We start from the raw sequence: 21,075 nt of genomic DNA on the forward strand, positions 1-21,075 counted from the left end.
CAGTTAACTCGAGAAATTCGTTGCATTTGGAGGTCCTTACCACATGAATACGCCGTCAACTTGGTCGAAAGCATGCCTCGAAGATGCTAGGTAATTATCGACATCGATGATGACTGGACGCATTATTAATATAATTGCATTTTTGTTCGAATAAAGTACAAAGTATCCATGTATTTGAAAATTGTATTAAATAATTTTTTTCTACAAATTAACCCGCACACGCTTTTACTTGACAGACTAAGTGAGGTATAAGCTTTGTGCCAACTGACCCGTGTGACTTTCAGCTCTGGTCTTCTCTACAAGAAAAATTTCATTGTGATCAGTTAGAATAAGTACGTTTACCGAGGAAGAGTTGTAGCACAATATATTACAATTACAATATATTACGCAGTACTCGTTACGATGTTTAATCGTGCATTTAATTCGGATACACGCATTAAATACCTTATTAACGACCAATCGTTGCGCTCCGTATATGCTCGTTTCGAACAAGGTGACAAGTACGTGTTTTGATCATTAATCTTCAAAGATCTCTATCCCGTTCGTGTTTCTATTTTATGTTAGAATATAAAATAGAAACACGAACGGGATAGAGATCTTTGAAGATTAATGATCAAAACGCGTACTTGTCACCTTGTTCGAAACGAGCATATACGGAGCGCAACGATTGGTCGTTAATAATTTCCGTGAATGATATTTGCATATACAAATGTATGATTCAATCTGCATGCAAATCAAGTGAATACTAATGTATACAGCGTATTCAATAAAGAGCACAATAATCGAACTCAACAGATAAAATTGATTCGATTTATTGAATTACAATATTTATTTATTTTTATAATACACTACTTATATAGTAATATAGCATAAGAAGCAATAACGAATATCCGTCCTACGAATTACGTACACCATAATTATTATTATTGTTGTTATTCCATTTTTAGTATATAAACTTTCAGTCATCAAAAAAATATTGGAACAAAATTTATTTTATTATTGGTTCTCTAACTATTACTACTATGATTATTCAGTATTCTTTAAATCTGTATTGCCAAAAATACGTGTCGTCGATATTGTAATTTTTTTGTCCATCCGAGCGATGCATCTCCCTCATTAATTCTTATTCAGGTTGTAGATTTGTACTGATATATATCGATTAGAATTTGCTACAGAGAGAAAGAGACAAAGAGATAGAGAAAGAGAAACATTTAATAGTAAGAAATTGATCTTGTTGCGGTTTCTTTGTAGTACCATTAATATCTGATATTCACACCGAATAAATTTTGCACTTTGATCGTGCAAATACTTCTAAGAAAAACAGATAAGTTAAAAGAAATCGATAACCACTTATTCCGTAAAATTAAAACAGGTTCAATTTCACAGACACGTTATATATCGATTCCTTCTAATCTACTTATTCTCAATTTTCCTTTCGGAGATTAGCACAATAGACAGATCTGGAATGTGAATTTAGGGCGCTACGCTTACGATCCCATATAGGGATTTATTCTTTTTTCGACATCAGTTGTTATTATATAGTCACCACCTTAACATTAAGTTTTGCTTTGATCGATTCACCTTCTCCGTATTATTGTTGCGATATATATTCCTTGTAATCGTGAGATTTTATGGAATACATCTCTGTGACAAAAATATTACCTTTTATATTGAACATATGTACTCGATAGGGGAGAGGCATTACATTACTTTGCGCGAGAAATTTTTTAAAAAACGTACAAAATCCGCGTTATACAGAAAATCAGTGCGGGATATGAATCGGCAATCTAAAGTATTCCGTTAAGTGCGCCATACATGCATAGAAGCGACCACGATCAGAACGATAGTCACCCACGGAGATCTTCAATTTTGTAATCTATTATTGTAATCGTTATTACTTTTATCTTTATCATATTTTACAATAATTATAATTAGATATCTATTGTTTCCTTTCACAGGACGATCGCGGATGTTAACTACGAGTATCCCATAAATAACTGTGCCGAGATCTTGATTTTGTAATCGGACTTTTCATCGTCTAGCATAAATGTCTTATCGACTAAAATATACAGTTGAGTAGAAATATTTTTTTTGCAAGAAGCTCGTACATCTTATTGTATAGTTTTTGAAAGAAATCTCCCAATATATTATGACACAATCGTGTGTATGTATGTATATATGTGTGTGTACATGTATACATAAATACAAAAAAATATATATATGTATATACACACACATATCATACGTGTGTGTGTGTGTGTGTGTGAATATATATGTATATATATGGATACATAATTTCTAATTTATATGTTATAAACGCTATCTACTTTGAAGACTACATGAGACATGAGACATAAAAATAACCGCTAAAAAAACTTTCGACTGTTCTATTAAAATATTAGAAAATCTTCATCTTAATATGCATGCCTTAAGACGAATAGGATTATAATAAGTAATGGCGAATAATCTTGTTTCTTTTGTGCCAACATAGTTTTGCATCGGGCTTTTGGAGAAAAACTACGCTTATGTGATAAATTATATAGCAGTCTTGATATTGTTCTATCGTGTCAATCCTTTTTTTCTATCTCTCTGAAAATGATGCGGTGATCGCGTATTCGGTCAAATCACTCGAATGTCGATACAATTTGCTTTTATCTCGTGCAAAAATCCTTTGCGCAGTGAAAAACGATACGTCGACAATATCATCCTGTGAAAGCAACGATTGCATTACACGAACGAATCTTCAAACGTTTCTTTTCTTTTGCGATTCGCGACGTTAGTTCGTAATCTGAAAACTGTGTTTCGATATCCTCATAAGCGTTACAAGTAATTCACATATAAACACGACGTACAAACGTTACACGATTCGTTCACGCAATAGCCTGCGAGATATTTAGTACCTTAACCGCTTAACACATAAGTACATTGTTTGTTAACACCAGAAGCTACACAATATACGAATATATCGGATATAATTTCTGTATTGAATGTGTATCTGTAGTTGTTCTGTTAAACTGTGTATGTGTGAGAGAAAGAGGAAGGGAGGGAGAGAGAGAGAGAGAGAGAGAGAGAGAGAGAGAGAGAGAGAGAGAGAGAGAGAGAGAGAAGAGAGAGAGGAGAGGGGGGGAGAGAGAGAAAAAGAAAGAGAGAGCAATTTCTATGTCAAGCTTACGTATAACAACATTTATAGACGCGTTTATGTTAATTTGCTTTCGCTTTGCCGCCAATTATTTCGCACCGTACTTTAGGCTACGCCTAAATATTATATTGTACCGGAAGACGGTGTTTACCGTAATACATTGCAAAAGTATTAAAATATTTTAACAGGGCGTACATTCCTATATAATTTCGCACACTGTCGAGAACTACACAAAGCTTCACTTACAAATGTTCTGTTTCGTATAATTTCAAGATCCCTGATCAAGAAATGCAAACTTCCGTATAGATCCATTGAGAGTGCGGAATTATTTATAGAAATTCGAGATATTTGCAGACCACATTCATCCATTTCGCAAAACGCAACTTTATTACTTTCATAAATCTGTTGAAAATGGCACTGTGCTTACATATTGTTTTCCCTTCATACATATCGTATGACGTTTCTTTTGTTTATTGTGAAATTTTGTCGCGTGTTAAATAATGCAAAGCCATACACCTGCAACAAAACTAGCCAATCGTATTCATTTTGCAGTTGGAGAGCAAACGTTTGAGAATTTGCGACTCGATTTGTTTCAACGTTACTTTTGCAAAAAATATTTGTAATTAAATATGAGGTGCAAATGACTGCAGCGTGATTTTCTCGTATTACCAAAATGTTACTTCGTACGAGTCATTTCCGAATTGTAGAAAAAATATCGATGTAAAGTCTTACTGTCGAGTTAAAAAATATGAGATTGTATGTATGATGTATGTATATATATATATATATATATATATATATATGTGTGTGTGTGTGTGTGTGTGTGTGTGTGTGTACACTCACATCTTTTGTTTTGTTCATAGTTTATTTTCAGTGTGCGTATTTGACGTGTCGTATAAGCCACCAAAAGATTCCGCATCATTGTTATGTCCGTAGAATTAAGTATTAAATTATTTTAAGCGAGATATACGAAGAGAAACGAGTGAGCGACATATCGATAAGGTATAAGTGTATAATAATCACAGTGTACAGTCATTTGTTACCTCGTATTTTTCATAAAGGTATTCGAATTCGGATCATTAAGATGTACACTCGTATCGATCGATGTCTCTCGTTACAGTCTCTCATACAGTCTCACGAACCAATAGATAGCTGAGAATAACTGTAATATTTCATAATTAACTGAGCGATCGTTTCATTGGAATAATTATGAAATGCGAACTATGATCTAAGTGATTTTGAGATATTTATAGCGGGACAGTAGCGTATATAAATACTTTAAAGATTACAGATACAATAATTATACGATTGATGCGAGTCACAGAGCAAATTCTATTCTTACTAGTGCTCGGAATACTCGAATGGTATTTGCCCGCCCGAACCCATTGTCCGTTGTATACGAGTAAGAACTGGTTTTACGGATATTTTGTCGTATAACACTCTGAGAAGCATATATATAATGGTTGGCTGCTGTAAATTTTACATTGGCCGATATAGATTCAATATTGATCTAATGCGCTGTACTGCTAGGGACGGGTCTGACCGTGTCACCCGCATCTGTCGTTTGCCGCTATTTCCTCTTGAAAAAAAAGAATAGTGATAAAAAATAGTGGCAACATATCGTCGGTCTAATTAGAAAACTTCTTAACTCCATTTTTAAACAAAATCATCTTATCAAGACAAATCGCATAGTATAAGTATCTCAATTTTGTTTCCAAAAATAAAGTTAGAAGATTTTCTAATTAGACGGACGATATGTAAACGTGGCGTACACTCAAAAGTTACAAAAGAACAGTTTTCATATTGTTTTCCAAAGAAATTTCAGCGCTTTAATTTGTCACAATTGCAAGTCACTGCTGACGAATTTGCACAGTAATTATCTAGTAACAGAAGATAAAGCCAATTATTGCGTAAATTGGTCAATAGTAGCCCGCAATTATGATAATCTTGAGCGCTACAACTTTGTTAGAAAAAGAAGTATGAAAACTGTTTTTTTTTTTGCACATACATGTAATCGGATTTTTTACAGTATTAAATCTACCATCGTTTTATACATATAAAAGATTATGCTTAGCACAAAGAATCGGGCTTGGAAACATTGTAGAAAATCGGACGACGAAAAGTCTTCCCCTCGCAACATTTGTGACGCAAAGTTCCAAGTTGTTTACTCGTGTGATGCGAATACCCGTGCGACGATAATACGTGTGACATGAGTATCTGTATGATGCGGATATCAGTTTTCTACGAGTAGCCGTGCCACACAGTTCTCACCCGTGTACAAACGGATCATAGGCGGACGATTTTCTCTATATTAGCCAGTCCCACTTCCGAGCTTTAATTCTTACCGATGAAAGGTTGTCGTAGAATAGAATTATACGAAAGAAAAAGAGAAAAAAAGAATGTCCGAAATTTCTGCGAACATTGAGCAAGTGTCTTTGCAAACAAAAACACACATATCTTGCTACCAATGAATAATGAAGTTTTTTCGCAATACTTAAGTTACAACAGGAGTTCTCTCAGCCATGCCACTATCAAAATAACAAATGCAGCAATCGTTATATATAAAAAATTACGAATGATTAAAGACGACACAAGTTTATAGCAAGTATCTTTAGTTATAAATCGTGATATAAATGTTCAGCAAATTTCGTTTAAATGTTACATATTACAATTTTACGCAATTCATTATCGTACAATATTCTAGTGATTATGTGTATGTTTTTCTTATGCCTGGACTGTGCTGATAATTCTTCCTCGATATTACGAAATGTCCATAATGTACGTGTCAGTGCTCTTCCTCTCGCGCGAATCACGAAAATGAAAAGTAACAGGCAATTTTATGATTTCCCTTCAACTAGTGCGCAAATAAACACGATCGAGACGCGATGCAGCTCTCGGATCCTAATAAATTGCAACGCAGAAGAAGAATCATTCGCACAAGACAGAACATGTAACGTTTATATTCGTATTATATTAATGTAATTTGTAAAAAATATAGTGTTTAATTTAATTTGCCCCCTATTGTTGGTTTTCTTTGTGCAATGAAAATAAGAAAGTCGAACGCGCCGAACCCGAAATTACGCTGGCGAGCGTACGTATTACTAATGAGACTTTACAATTATACAATCAATTGGAAAGCATTTCCTTGCGGTAATGCTCGAAATATTAGTGATAGCGTAGAATCCGAATAACGTCGTTCTAGCTATACATTCATATCGACATAATACATTTATTTAGTTTCCATGTAATAAAAACTAATACGTTATACGTTTACAAAGAAATCGATTCGGTACTCGACTTTTACATACAATAGGCAATAATTAATCGTATATTAACGTCCATATATTTTTTAACGTTCTCGAAAATACAGCAGACAATCGATGAAACCAACAACCGGGTATTAGTATATAAATATTCAACTGTATGTTTTTTCTTTGTTACACGATAATATTAGCTAATCATTCACTTTGTTACTCTCCTATTAACCTATTTTGTAGCTAAATTTGTTGCTTTCACAATAATTTATATTCTTAATATATATATATTTTTTTTTAATTGTGTGTGTTATTGTTAGAAGTAAAATAGTACAATATTATAATTGTAATATTCGTAATCCTATTATTCAGGAATATCATTTCTAAACTTCCACTTTCTAAATATATCGCGCGATCGTAACTTCCTTCCGATCATTTAAAAACGTAGATGACGTCTCTCGTAGCTTTCCATAATAGTGATACAAAGAACTAAGCGTTTGTTTACGTCTCGGATATGATCCCATTGTTTGTAACATTATGTTTTCTTAAATACAAATGCGAGGAAGAAATTTCGATCGCGAAATATCATCAAAATATGCATTCTTTATAAGTACTCTTTTTAAAGATTTTCTTTTACTTCGTCATTTACTGTAGATTTATCAAAAATTTGTTACATCACGTGTCATGTTAGCTCGACAAGTCGAGAAGTATATAAACCAGGATACCGATTGGCATTCTAGTTTCCTTTTCCTTTTTAATAGAAGGTAAATATAATGCTAATCACACGTAGTAGTGCCAAAATGTGTTGTATTAATGTATGAGAAAATTTATTATTGATTTATATGATTCATAAAGGATATATTGTAGCAAAATAAATATCTTGTGTATACCGATAACATTTTGTTGTACTTATAAAGAATGCTTTGCACAAAAGCAAAAAATGCATCATTATAATGTTTAAATCTCTTAAATTCTAAATAGTAGTTTGAAAATGGTGTTATGGTATATGCGGCCTCTATGAAAATTAAAACATTGATCTATGCGTACAGGATGAGATCTCACATTAACGTTTTATGCTGATCGGAAAAGAAGATAGGTAATGCAAGGAAAAGAAAAGATGAATAAAGAACATTTTTTACATTATTCAGATATTAAAGATGTAAATAATCATCAAAATGACGTTCCTGTCTTTATGTCCGCTTTCTTATACCTCAATCGTAATGAACGATATAAAGCATATTAAAGAAAATCACATTTTAATAATTATTACTCTATTAGCGTTATAGCATCTTAAAAACAGTATCTTTAGACCATATATACCATAATAGAGAAATTGTATTTTACTTTTTGTAATAACATCTATTATATTTTAATATTTTAATAATCTGTAATAAAAAATTGATGTAATAAAACATTTGTTTCTTTTTTGGCCTCACTTTTTGACACTAAACTATGAAGATAATTAAAGAGAAAGAAAAAAAAAGAGAAACGACGAACCAAAAACAACTAAGGCTGTTGTATACGTTAAGGAATTTCGTAGTTAAGTAATGTTCGCTACAATACCCCATCGTATCAGAGAAAATTTATATATTAAAACAGTTTAAAAAAGCCCGACTGATTATCTGAGACTTAATTCTGCAAATTATTAAACGGTTTTACGAGTCGTATAAAAGTGTTGTGGTTTCTTTTTTGTGCGGGGTATTATACTTTAATTTAAACGTTGTAATCGCACGTATTAAATAAAAGTAGTCATTAAAATTGATTATTGAAAATTTCTTTTATAAAGAAAAAATTTGATAGCTGTCCTATCTAATCTATAATCGTTTATATATCTTTTAGGCAATATATATATATATAATATATAATTTATTTCACATCATAAGTATATAGTAATTTTTTTATCATAGAGTTTAACAACTACATCTTTAAAATGAATATACGCATAGAGCCGGTATATAGACGTGCCTTAGACGTCCATCGTCGGAGAAGTTCACATGCTACTACTAAGCATGCCGTTGAACTGTAACACGTATGTCACGTTTGACTTGCCTCATATATATGTATATATATACACATATACATGTATATACGCACACATACATACACACACTTGCCTATATATTTGCGCATGTGTGTATATAGATGTTATTTTTTGATTAAATTGAAAAATCCTAAATATTTTTAACATCCCTTACATCTAAGTTGTAAAAGACTAAACACGAAATGAGAATAATTGGTTTAGTAATCTAATTGAATAATTGTTTAAAGATTAATCTTTTTATTACTATCACACGCTATTTTAATTGAATGTCTAATAACTCCATCGCAAGTATTACATACAATTAAACATATTTAAAATGTAAAAGTGAATCGTTTTATAAAAGATATTAGAACAGGATGTGCAAATGCGGCGTATTGATTATGAACAGAATGAGAAAAAGCTCTTATTTATATAAAATCATTAAAAACATCTATTATTGTTATAAACTTGAGTGTATCTGGATGATAAACGTATTCTGGTATATCGTAATGTTATTACACTCAACGAAAATGTAAAAAGTATGAGAACGGAAAGAGAAGACAGAATACGTGATAGTAACGCGGACAGGTAAAAAATAAATAATGTATATGTATTCACATAAGCATAATACTTTTCACGTAATAAAATCATTTAGCATTACTTATTTTGGTTGTTTTACATACTCCCATGGTACATTGTTATTTAAATGTATATACATATACATATATATATTTTTAATATTTATTCATATATTTATATATATGTATATATACATATATAATGAGAAATCTTTATTATTTGATATAAAAACCTAGAAATTGTATGTATTTATATATATATATATATATGCCTCTTATATAATATCTATATCTTCAATATTAGGTTCTCAACGAAAAATATAAAATTTGTTAATACTTATATTATTACATTCAGTACGCGCGCATGCGCGAATCAATTGGAAAATCCTATTAAATATATAAGATTTAAATACAAATAGAAATATCATCTTGTGTGACATACGTCTCACAGCTCACCATCGAGAAATGATCCTCCCACTATTAATGCAAATTGGGAGACTTCTGTTGCATTTATTAATATTATTAGTATATAATTTCTTTAAACAATTATATAATTCTCGAGGTCCCAAAACTTTGTCCATAACTGCGATTATATTGTTTTCGCGCTAAATGTTCTGTAACACGCGTATGCGTGAACATTGCAAATGCTAACTGTATTACAGTTAACACCCTGCTAAATATGTGTCTCTTGAATTATGTATAAAATAAAATTTTTTTTATTTTTTAGAATCAATAACTCGCTGCTCTTTTAGTTAAAAAGTGTGACATCACTCACACAACGGTAATATATCAGAAGGAAAATGTCAACATAATATACGACGCGTAATAAGATTACGCTTCCTGAATTCCTATTCTTCATACTTTGGCGACATAATTCAATCATATCCTTAAGATTTATTACTGCAATTCTTGCAATGGCAATGGCAATGGCAGTTGCAATAGCAATTGCAACGGCAATTGCAGTAATAAAAAGTATTCGGTTCAGAGTATACTAAAAATATAAGTCTTTGCGAAATTGTGATACTACTCACATGATATTCTCAGAGACAGTGATTGCCCTTTTAAAATGACGAAAGAAGCGGAAATATAACAACGGGATTCTAAGAGAAAAATTTTGCGCCTAACTTGTCGAAACGACTGGTGTCTGGCAATACGGGCACTCGCGTTGATTTGGAGCACACGTCGAGCAGACTACGTAATGATTACACGGTGATAGGGTAACTGTACGATTCTGTTCTTCGCAAACCATACATTTTGTGGCTGTTTCTCTATATAGCACCTAAAAATAGAAATATAAAATAATACGTACAGAAAGATATATAAGATTATATATTTTTGAAGTTATACCAGGGAGTTTTTTCCTCTCTATAATTTCAAAATCAGGCCACGTGTGACTATGATTTTACCTTTTCTACTTCCTCGAGATCTGAGCGTAATTGCGATTGAATTGATTTCAAGGTAGCTATTGATAATGATCTGAGCTCGCTTATACGTCTCACCGTGTGAAGATACGGACCACCGCTGGACGCCTCGTTTTCTACCCTAAGTGCTTTTACTTGCATCAGAGCCTGCAAAGAATCCATATTCTGGAATAAATCGCTAATTGGATTTCAATATCACGAAAAAAGCTGACCGGCCCTATTAAGGCGGGATATTTACCTCGTCTCTTTGCTGTTCGGCGATAGTGGCTTTCCTTTTCGCCTCTTCACTCTCCAATTGCCATGCCGCGCAAGCCGCGCGCGCCTGATTAATGCGTTCGTCCCATGTCGCCAACTGAGCACGGCTCGACGTCAATTCCTCTCTGAGCCTTTGTACCTGTATAATACATATATGCTTTATACTACTGACTTCGCGGAAATGCATCTTGCGGTATGAGAAACATCTTTTTAACATCGTGCAAATTCTAACCTCGGATAACGATCCTGTGTTACTCGGACTAATGGAAAATGCATTGACCAATGGAGATGCTGGTAGTGGTTGCGTACGAGACGGGGACATTCCTTGGCTCGCAAAATCAAATAAACTACTATTGAATCCACTAAGCTTAGAAGCCGAGCTGCTAAGTTGCGAAATGTGATTGCTAAATGGATCTGATATCTGATTCATAAATGGCATTGTCTGAAAATATAAACCCCGAAAAAACCGGTCAGTAAAACAATTCGATTGTCTCTCACAGATATTTATTCAATTAGGAATAAAAACTGTACGACTTACGGATTCTATGGAATCTTGATGAGAAAATCTGGATCCGGTGAGAAAGCTAGCTGTTTGTAATTGCTGTAATGGACTGGATGTTGATGGCGAAAAGTTTGTAAGAACGGAACGTTCAGCCATTCCCGGTATATTGACCGGGGCTGAGCTACCTAGTAGACCGGAGCTAGCTAGGCCCGCCGATATTGAATTGCCGATCGGTGAATTTGTATCCCTATGAATTGATTCGACTAAATTTAATGGATCGTCTAGATGCAATTCATCTAATGCGTTTCCTGAAACATAAACAAATTTTGATTCCCTACGTTGGGCGCTTCGCGCGTGTAAAACATTCATGTAATGAACAACGCGCTGTATAAACTACATACAGCAACATAACTTATTTAAATAAAAAAACAGTAAATGAAGAGTCTATAAGAACTTTGCATTAGATAATATTAAATTAATGATATCATGATATTTAAGGCATTAAAGTCTGCAACAAACGTTTCGGTTCACCTTCTTTAGTATAAAAAAAAAAAAAAACCAATTAGCTTTTTATCGCACACGAATAACATACATATAAATTGTAATGAGAACTCGATCAGACCAGACATCGTTACTATGGAGATCTTTCTAGCTGCTTATCTATGTACACTGTCCAATACAGGATGTTCAAACTTAAAGAGCAGACATCAGAGTTAGCAGTCACAACTGGTCATGTGAAGTCCGTCATCAAAACAATGTGAGACATTATGTTCAGCAGAAAAAGCACTTTGTGTGCTGTCCTGCCAAGCAGCTTTGTAACTGTTCGTTAGATTTTCTGTTGAATGATATTTAGCGGTTTACGCTTTTCATGTTTACTAAGCGGTCTAGCGGATTGAAAGTATGATAAAAAAAATGGCGACTGCTTAGTAAACATGTTGCAAAAACATAAATCGTTATCGTTCAGAAGAAAATTTCGTAATAGTTGCAAAGCTGCTGCCAGCGCAACGAAAAATGCTTAATAAAGCTGTTTTCTCTGTTGAACGTAATCACAAGTTCATAGTGTACAAATTCATATAAATTCGTTGTCAAGAACCGTTCACTTCGGAAAAGCCTTTGTAAGTTTCGATGTCTCAGGTATAGGTTTGATACAATTTGAGCATAATTGGATCTACTTAATAGAACCTTCATTTACTATTTTTGTTTATCATAGAGTTTTTATTGAAAGTTTGTATAACTTACCTACTACAGATTCAACAGTGTCGTTTGAATAGAACGAATTTGAAAGCGGCGAAACTGTGGTCGCTAACGAATGACTACCTAATGTTCCGTTCAAATTGTACGCGATGTAGAGACTCTGTTTCTGTTGAGCCTTTTCAGATTTCGTCAATAGTGGATCGCTATCAATGGCAACCATTTGCTTTCGAATTTCATTCTGTTAAAATAAATGCATCGACCGAGATTATTGTAGCCGTCATAGTAATGTAAGTTTATCAGTATCATAGAGAGGCACGAAACTTACAACTTGCATAAGAGAATTGGGGTTATAGAGTATACTAGTAAGTTTTTGCTGAGCGGCCGTACTTATACCGGAATTGGTATTGGAATTGTGCAGTTGAGCACCTGGAGCCTTGCTGTGCGAACTGTTACTACCCAAACTACTAGTGCTGGCAGATTCCGAAACCTCACCGCTTCCATTCTGCAACATAATGTAGCTGATAACACTAAGTCAATGTCGAAAGATAACTTTAGGCATCAAGTCGTGCACGAGTCGCTCTCGAGTTCATCAAGAAGAACTCACGAAAGAACTTCACCCATTTTGGGCCATCCGCGTCCAGTCATCAATTATATTTTTGTAGATAATAATGGTAATATTTAAGAAAAACTAGTTTTAAATCTTCAAACCTGCCGAAAGTAGTTCTCACCTCCTAATGATGTTATTTATTCGATAGCTCATCATCAGAGCTATCTAACATAACAAATATATCATAGCTATGCTCAGAAGGTATCCGTAAATCATTAGAAAGGTATTTAGCATATCCTAAATATCAAATTATTGAGGCACAGCAGCCATTAATATGGGCACAGCAGCTTATAGTACGAGCACCATTCTTACATGTACAATAATATTTTTTAATGGAATCTTTATCTTCAACATTTGTTTGTTACCGCCGTTATCATGAGAAGGTTCCTTGGATGCAAAAGAAATCTTTAGGAAAAATTACTAATTAATTGAAAGTACGAAAACATCGTGTAAAGATAAACGTAAATAATAAACGTGTTGGGCAACTCTGATGACGAACTATCGAACGAATAAAATGATATCATTAAGAGATCAGAACTATTTTCACTGGGATTTTGAGGATCTAAAACTATTTTTCTCAAATACCATTATTATCTACAATATTATATATGATTGATGACTGGACGCGGATGGCCCAGAAACCCCTATGAAAATATGTGGGTGAAGTTCTTTTAAAAAACTAAATTTCATACTTAGCGATTGAGTTTCTTTGCGATGTTTAAGAAGCATGCCCCGTATAGAGATGTTGTGATATTATTGATATAATATTAGCATCGATATTTTCTTTCAATATCGGGTATTTTTCTATTAATATTTTCTTTGGATATTTGTATCTATATCAGTACTACTTCATTTCATGTTTTTTTTATTTTTTCTTTCTCTTTTCGAAAAATCGCACGTAAAAAATGATTGCATTATACGTGAATAGAAACAATATATACACAAAATGACATCTGTGATCGATTCAATATAGTTATAAAAATATCAAGACGCTTCCCTTTTTTTAACACTCAATAAATGGTTGAAAATTAATGTAACATGAAACTTACATTTTAAACCTATCTGTTACGTTAATTTTTTCTATTTATTGGTCGCTGAAATAAAAGGAAAGTCCGGACATCTTTACAAGTATGCGAAGTCAATCAAGAATATTATTTTGTATGTATATTGTTTTATTTACACATGTATACCACAATAATTTTTAGAATTACTCATTTCTAACGTCATCAAACAAGAGCAGATAGCACAGAGAATTAAAAAAGAATTCAGTCGTGTGCCACCAATTCTGAATTCATTTTTAGATGCAAAAAGAATTCTTTTTATTGAACTAAATTTTGAAGAATTTTTTTTGCATTTTAAAAGGAACTCAGAATTGGTGACATACGACTGAATTCTTTTTGAATTCTCTGTGCTATTTGGATAGTCATAGCGAAGACATAGGAAGATTTAACACATCCTTTTTAAGGTTTTTAGATCATAAACCGTAAGTTTAGTGCAAAAGATACAAATATTTTTGTACCATAGTAATATTATTATTCGTACAAAATCTTTGAAATTTGCGACACGCGTGATACTTATATTTCCTGTAATCTTAAGTTTTCCTAAGTTTTGATATCAGTATCGGTATTTTTGTTCTGATATAAATTACTTTTGTTGAGCTCGGCTAAAAGTGAAACGATCCTGTCAACGATAACATCGCCACGTCTAAGTAATAGAGATAATAACAGATTTATATACACGAGCATTAACATTGCGGCGACGACTCGTGGGAGAAAAGGAAACAGAGTTTTATTTTTATAATAAGCCGCAGTAGCCGTTGCCCAAATATTCTGTGTCCTTTTGAGAGTTAAGTCCATGCTTTTGAAATTTAATGTAAATCATTTCTGATATCAGGCGTTTCAAGTAATAACGTTCCTCATGCAAAATTTTGGTTTGATCCCAATTGAAATCATGGTTTTTTCTCAAACGGTGTTCTTGTATGGCCGTTAACTCAACTGTAGAACTTCTTGGTATTCTCTTATGCTCAGCAATGCGCGTAGAGAGTCTTCTATTAGTTTGACCAACATACGATGCCTCACAACAACTACTGCATTGCAATTTATAGACAACGTTATTATGGAAACCAGGAGGCAACCTTTATGCACACAAGTCATTCCTGATAATTTATTATTGCAAGAATAAGCAATATTTGTCAAATTATTTTTAAAAAGCTTTGTCAGTCTGTTCGAAACCACACCAAAAAACGGTATGGTAAAATATTTTTTATCATAACCAGAAGCTATCAAATTTGTTTTAACTGTTATAGTTGACAGGATCGTTTCACTTTTAGCCGAGCTCAACAAAGGTAATTTATATTGACCGTTTTAATTATTTATTATATTTTAATCTTATTTTTATTTTATTTTATGGTTTTTTTATAGTTATGACGGCTACTTCCTAGTATTAATTTGAACTTCTTAATATTAGTCGGGTAACGGTCTTGTCAGCTATAATACTGCGAATAACATTCATGTCATTTTATTAAGGTCTTTAATTAATTCTTTTACTTGTAATGCGTTTGTTTTGTAAACCTTGAGTTTTTATATCACTGAAGAGGGTTCATGATTGAGCCGAAACGTTTGATTATTTATATTAAGTATTCATGTTCAATAAATATTGCTCTATTTCCTAACACAAGGAAGGTTTTACCCATATGGTACATAGCACTATTAATCCTGTGCTTGAACTCGAATTAGCCCTTTTTCCTATTATTTGAGCTTTTAACTAGAAAAAATAAAGAATAAGGAACAGGAAGCGAAGAGCACACACAGATCAGGTTTTATTTTTCCAACCCATCTCAGAAACAGAATTTGTAGAGTTAATTACGAGTACACCTACTCCAATTTTCCAAATAATTAGGCTTCTTCTATGGGTATGTTACATCATATTTCGGAACGACATTGAGTTAACTCCGCTACACGGAGTATAGTTTTAAAACGCAGCCATGATATCGCATCCCTAAGCCCTGTATTTATTTAGCTACCATACACTTATTTACCTAATCGCATAGTTCGACTACTTCACGTTTGCAAAAAGACTGAAAAAAGTACGACGAGCTCTCGTTATGAGCGCAGCGGAGTTTACATTCGAGATTGACACTTACACTGCTATCACTGAGTGGCTTGTCCTTATCATGACCGCGCTTGTCGGGTGGAAGAGCGTTGCTGAGTATCTCGGCCAGATTTGCACCGCAATCTATAGGTACCGCCATATCCCTCGCCAGGCTCATTTCTTCTGTTGGCAACACTGCTCCGTCAACACACCATAACCAACGTCCCAATATATATCAATTTTGAGAGAACAATTTTGACGAGCTAGATTTATTATCATTCATCAAACCGGCTACGTGTTGTGTATCTCGTACGTGTACGTCGCGTTCCAAATAATTGTGTTCGCGAGAACCGAGGAGAGGCCCCGTACAGAGATCGCGAGCGCGGCCCGATCGTCAAGAGCGTGCAATTAGCGTTGCGAACTTACGCCGCTGAGAAGGAAGACAGATTAACTTCGCTCTGATACCGAGCAGTTTAGGTCAGAGACAGCCAGATAGAGAGACGTATACGTGTATATATCATCGCTATATCGCTAAACTCACAAAGAGACACGTGTATAAATAATAGGCTGTTTTACGTACGATTGATGAGTGTACACTCACGGTCAACGTGTGCGAAGGCACAGAAGACTCCGCGCGGGCAATAACCGGCCTGCTGCACATCATTGCATTTCGTGGATTTGTAGATCTCTGGATGAAACTGCTGTTCGGTACGTGTATGACAATACGTACATCCGTCTCCTTGTTCGCAGTTACCTGGTTCACCCCATTCCTCACCATGTTTTACGTTCGGACATGGTGTCGAACTGTAATCCCAATAAGAGATAAGAATAAATGCACATATATTTGGATGAGGAAATTAATTCAGATTTTAAGATGGGTGTATATGTGTGGTACACCACATTCAATGTACATCAAGCTTCAATACTTTAACATTTACTATTTCAACGGTTACTAGACTTTCTAATAGTTTGCAGTATGTCTGGATGTACGTACACATTACAACTGCCGATTAGAATGTCCGACAAATCTTGGGATCTGTTTTCTATTGCCGAACTGGTTGCACTAGTTCTCTCTTATCTTTCTTCCACTAAATTTTATCTGTATATCTGTCTCTTTTAAGTTCCGAAAGTGAACACTAGTTCAGCAATAGAAAACAAACTCTTTATCGCTCGTCCAAAAGTGCAAACATTGTGGAAAGCATTTCCTGTACTTACATAATGAAAAATATATAAAAGAGCAACAATTTCAGCAATTTTGCACACGTGTTTATTTATAATACAAATTATGTTATCTGTAATATAGACAAATGCATATGTGAAATTACTGAAGTTATTGCTCTTTTATTTAATGTTTTTCGATAATATTATGTGAGTACAAAAAGTACTTACTTTGCACACAATATAGTATCAAGATAAAATTAAATGTTTTTTTTATTTATTATATGGGAAAATTAGTTTTTATATATCTATATCTCCAAGACGGAAAATTATGCTGAAACAAAAGGAAAAACGTATTTTAAGGTGAAAGTTTATATTAAGACTACTACTACCGAATTCTAGATTGATAACGTCACAAGTGAGGAAACGCATGTCAAAAATTTTTGCGTTCTCCATTTTGAAATAAAAATATATTTATATAAAAGAACTTCAGATCGTTTGAGTATACTTGTAAAATGCTCTTTTTCTTTTGACAATCAATGAATAACATTTTTTTAATGTGGCAAAATTATGAGCAAAGATAGGTTAAAGAGGAAAAGATTGCATGTCACGTTAAGACTATTTATTTATATAGCTTTATACAGGATATGCCAAAACAATCTTTGAAGCTTTCGTGGAGGCATAATACAGAAGTGAACATGAAAGTGCTACACCGTTTTATGCTCTTCGCAGTAATTATCGAAATATTAATTAAAGATTATTTGTGAATAATCACGCGAGATATGGTAGATAAGCTGTAGTGGTGATGTCTATCATCATGTACATTTTACACATGATGCTTGTACATTAGTCAAACCGAACAAAAAAGTTCTCATTATTTTCCTAACAACTTTGTAGATTTTTAATTATTAATTAAATTAAAGAACATTGGCGGCTAGTTGGTCGCGATAATATATTAATGTTATTTAATTAATATAACTAAAATTTTACAAAGTTATTAGGAAAAAGATAGAAAACTTTTTATTCAGTTGATCTAATATACAAATATATACAACGGCAGATGTCGCCACTATAGCTCATCTATTATATCTCGCGTAATCGTTTACAAATTTTTTTAAATTAATATTTCGATAATTATTGCGAATATCACAAAACAGTATAAAACTTTTATATTCACTTTAATCCATACTATGCCTCCATAGAGAGCTTCGAAGTTTATTCTGGGATCCCCTGTATACAAGATGTCTGACTCGTACCATACTAGAGCTAGCATATAACTAGAATAGGTCGGGGTGAGTAATAGAATCGGTGTCTTTTTTAAGCAATCACGTAAAATTTTGAGATATTAACGATAAAAGATTTCTATCGAGCGGCAGCCCACTGGCCAATCAGCACATGTGCTGCGATGAGGCGAACGCTGTACGCGCTGTAGCATCGGTATGATAGGCTAGCCGGGCCAGCCTTCTAACGAGGAAAACGCCCAGGAGGCGGGCCCGGCTAGCTTATCATGCCGATGCTACAGCGCGTACAGCATTCGTCTCATCGCAGCATACGTGCTGATTGGCCAATGGGCTGTCGCTCGATAGAAATCTTTTATCGTTAATATCTCAAAATTTTACGTGGTTGTTTAAAAAAAGACACCGATTCTATTACTCACTCCGACCTATTCTAGCTTTATGTTAGCTCTGGTACGGTACGAGTCAGACATGAAGGATCTCTATATATGTATAAAGCTATATATTTATTGACTGTCGAGAGAATAGTTTTCGAAGCATTTTACAAGTATGCTAAAGCTATTTAAAGTGTTCTTTTATAAAAATATCTTTTTATTTGAAGGTGGCACGCAAAAATTTTTAACATACATTTTTTCGCTTCAATGTCTACAATCTGTAGTTACGCAGTAGTATGTGTGTGTGTGTGTGTGTGTTTGTGTGTGTGTGTGTGTGTGTGTGACTAGGAGCTTTAATAAAATTTGAAAAAAGAATATTTTGCCACTACTACATAAATTTTTTTAAATTCTGGTCCATTTGATTTCATTTTTCTTAGAATTGACGTAACTTTAATTGTGGCATGATAGACAAATTTGATTCAGATTATTCGGCTAATTTATCACTTTTATAGCTTTAAATATTATATCGTATCATACTTTATTCAGACACAGTAGTTGTAAGTGGAAAGACTAATAAAGTAAGTTTTGGCATAGTAAATGTTAAAATTTTATTGCAGTTTAATGTACGACGATTTTATTCAACACATTACCTGTAATATTTTTTTCCTCTTTGTCAGAGTAAAGAGCTTGCAGCTGTAATGATTAGTATATCGTCCGATACTTTTATCGTCCGCCGCCATACGGTGAATACAAAAGAATCTAAGCAAAATTTTTCGGGAATCGTAATAGTCATCAAGTTTTCAATTAACATGTCTGAGTCAATAAGCGCACCGGAGCGTGCAATAGCAGTTGAACGCAAAAGAAAAGTATAATGGCTTACACCTCATTAGCTCAAACGCTTTAATTAATAACTCAACGACCATTGCGATTTCTGCAAAATTGTACATGATTTTTTTCTTTATTTTGACCTTGTTATCCGTTTTTTATCACGTTCCGTTACTTCTAAGACACCCGCTGACATCGCATACCGGTTTTAGTCTTTTTGTTGCACGCGTTTTAGTTAATGTGTCGTATAGTAAGTATAGAAGGCTTGCTAACAGACAATCCTAAATACATCGTCTAAGAATGCAGAACTAGAATTTTCTAACAATAAGCTCAGCAATTAACCCTTTAAGTCACGAATTTTTCTGCACAACCTTTCTCTTTGTTCAATCAATATCTAGGAGGTTTTGGGATCGCTAATCACGAATTTAAAGCCAGTTTTAGAAAATCCAAGATGGTGGATCCAATATGGCGGACGACAGTTTTAAAACTCCCTCGATTTCCGTGAAAATTGGTATCCGAGGGTTTTTGGCGTTGTTGATCACGAATTCCAAATCATTTTTTTGAAATTCAAGTTATTTACAGACTCAACTTCACTTATTTACGGAAAAAATATAACTTATACCAATTGTTGGTATTTTAGTTCGCCATCTTGAATTTTGAAATTTTGGAGGTGACATCATCATTTACAGTTCAAAAAGTATCAACCAAGTTATTTTTTCTATAGGTTTACTTTACAATATTGTTGGCAAATGAATCTTAAAAAAAAAAATACAATTTTTTTACATTAATTTGTTTATGAATAATTTAATTTGCAAAATTTTTCTATACAAATGATTCTGTTAGAGGAACATCTAAGCTTCACAATGAATCCACATTTATTGCTTCGAAGTTTCTACAAATTAGTTTAAATTCGTAAAAACTGCTCTAAAAAATGTATATCGTATATGATACACTATGTCTTAAAGGGTTAATCTTGGTATTGTTCGATCGCGATTTTACCGGTATTTGTATTTCCGCGGACTGCGCCTCTTGTCCTTGCTGTTGTGATACTGCGGACAAGCATATCCTTGCCGGCACAGTCTGGGCGGTCTCTTGCACGGTTCGGTTTTGTAATTGCTCAGCACGTAATTCGTGTCTTGCCATTTCGGGTCCTCGTTCATCAGGTTGCGCTCCTTGTCAAGTATGTTAGGCCCGTTGGACGAGGAGTTCGGGTCCGAGTCAGGGTTTTCCAGCGCCTGAATCTCTTTGATGTCGTACACGGGTGGACGCAGGTCATGATTGCCGTGCGCAAAAGCGCAATGCGGTCCATTTTTCACGCAGAACCCGCGCGTGTCGGTGTCGTGCACGCACATGCACGTCTTGTAGTAACGCAGGTGGTAACGCCTCTCCGTATCCCCCGCAGTACGATGTAGATACGGGCAGC

General features: G+C 33.9%; 1 protein-coding gene across 10 annotated transcripts in view; it reads right to left on the reverse strand.

The window, feature by feature from the left end:
- Positions 1-796: 796 nt before the first annotated feature.
- LOC116844925 (RING finger protein unkempt) overlaps positions 797-21,075 on the reverse strand; it is a 28,261-nt gene continuing 7,982 nt past the window's right edge. For 2 of the 10 annotated variants that reach the window (XM_032817091.1, XM_032817084.1), the window contains 10 exons: positions 20,652-21,074; positions 16,641-16,864; positions 16,113-16,255; positions 12,689-12,865; positions 12,409-12,601; positions 11,206-11,477; positions 10,900-11,109; positions 10,651-10,806; positions 10,398-10,577; positions 797-10,270 (listed from right to left, as the gene is read on the reverse strand). In XM_032817091.1, coding sequence (XP_032672982.1) covers positions 10,112-10,270; positions 10,398-10,577; positions 10,651-10,806; positions 10,900-11,109; positions 11,206-11,477; positions 12,409-12,601; positions 12,689-12,865; positions 16,113-16,255; positions 16,641-16,864; positions 20,652-21,074 — 2,137 coding nt within the window. In that variant the 3' untranslated portion in view covers positions 797-10,111. The remainder of the gene's footprint in view (positions 10,271-10,397; positions 10,578-10,650; positions 10,807-10,899; positions 11,110-11,205; positions 11,478-12,408; positions 12,602-12,688; positions 12,866-16,112; positions 16,256-16,640; positions 16,865-20,651; position 21,075) is intronic. The other 8 variants (XM_032817090.1, XM_032817094.1, XM_032817089.1 and 5 more) reach the window with 8 other exon arrangements.

The sequence above is a fragment of the Odontomachus brunneus genome, unplaced genomic scaffold (assembly GCF_010583005.1).
Source record: "Odontomachus brunneus isolate Ranch 3 - 2012 unplaced genomic scaffold, Obru_v1 Obru_scaffold_048, whole genome shotgun sequence".
Classification (NCBI taxonomy): domain Eukaryota; kingdom Metazoa; phylum Arthropoda; class Insecta; order Hymenoptera; family Formicidae; genus Odontomachus; species Odontomachus brunneus.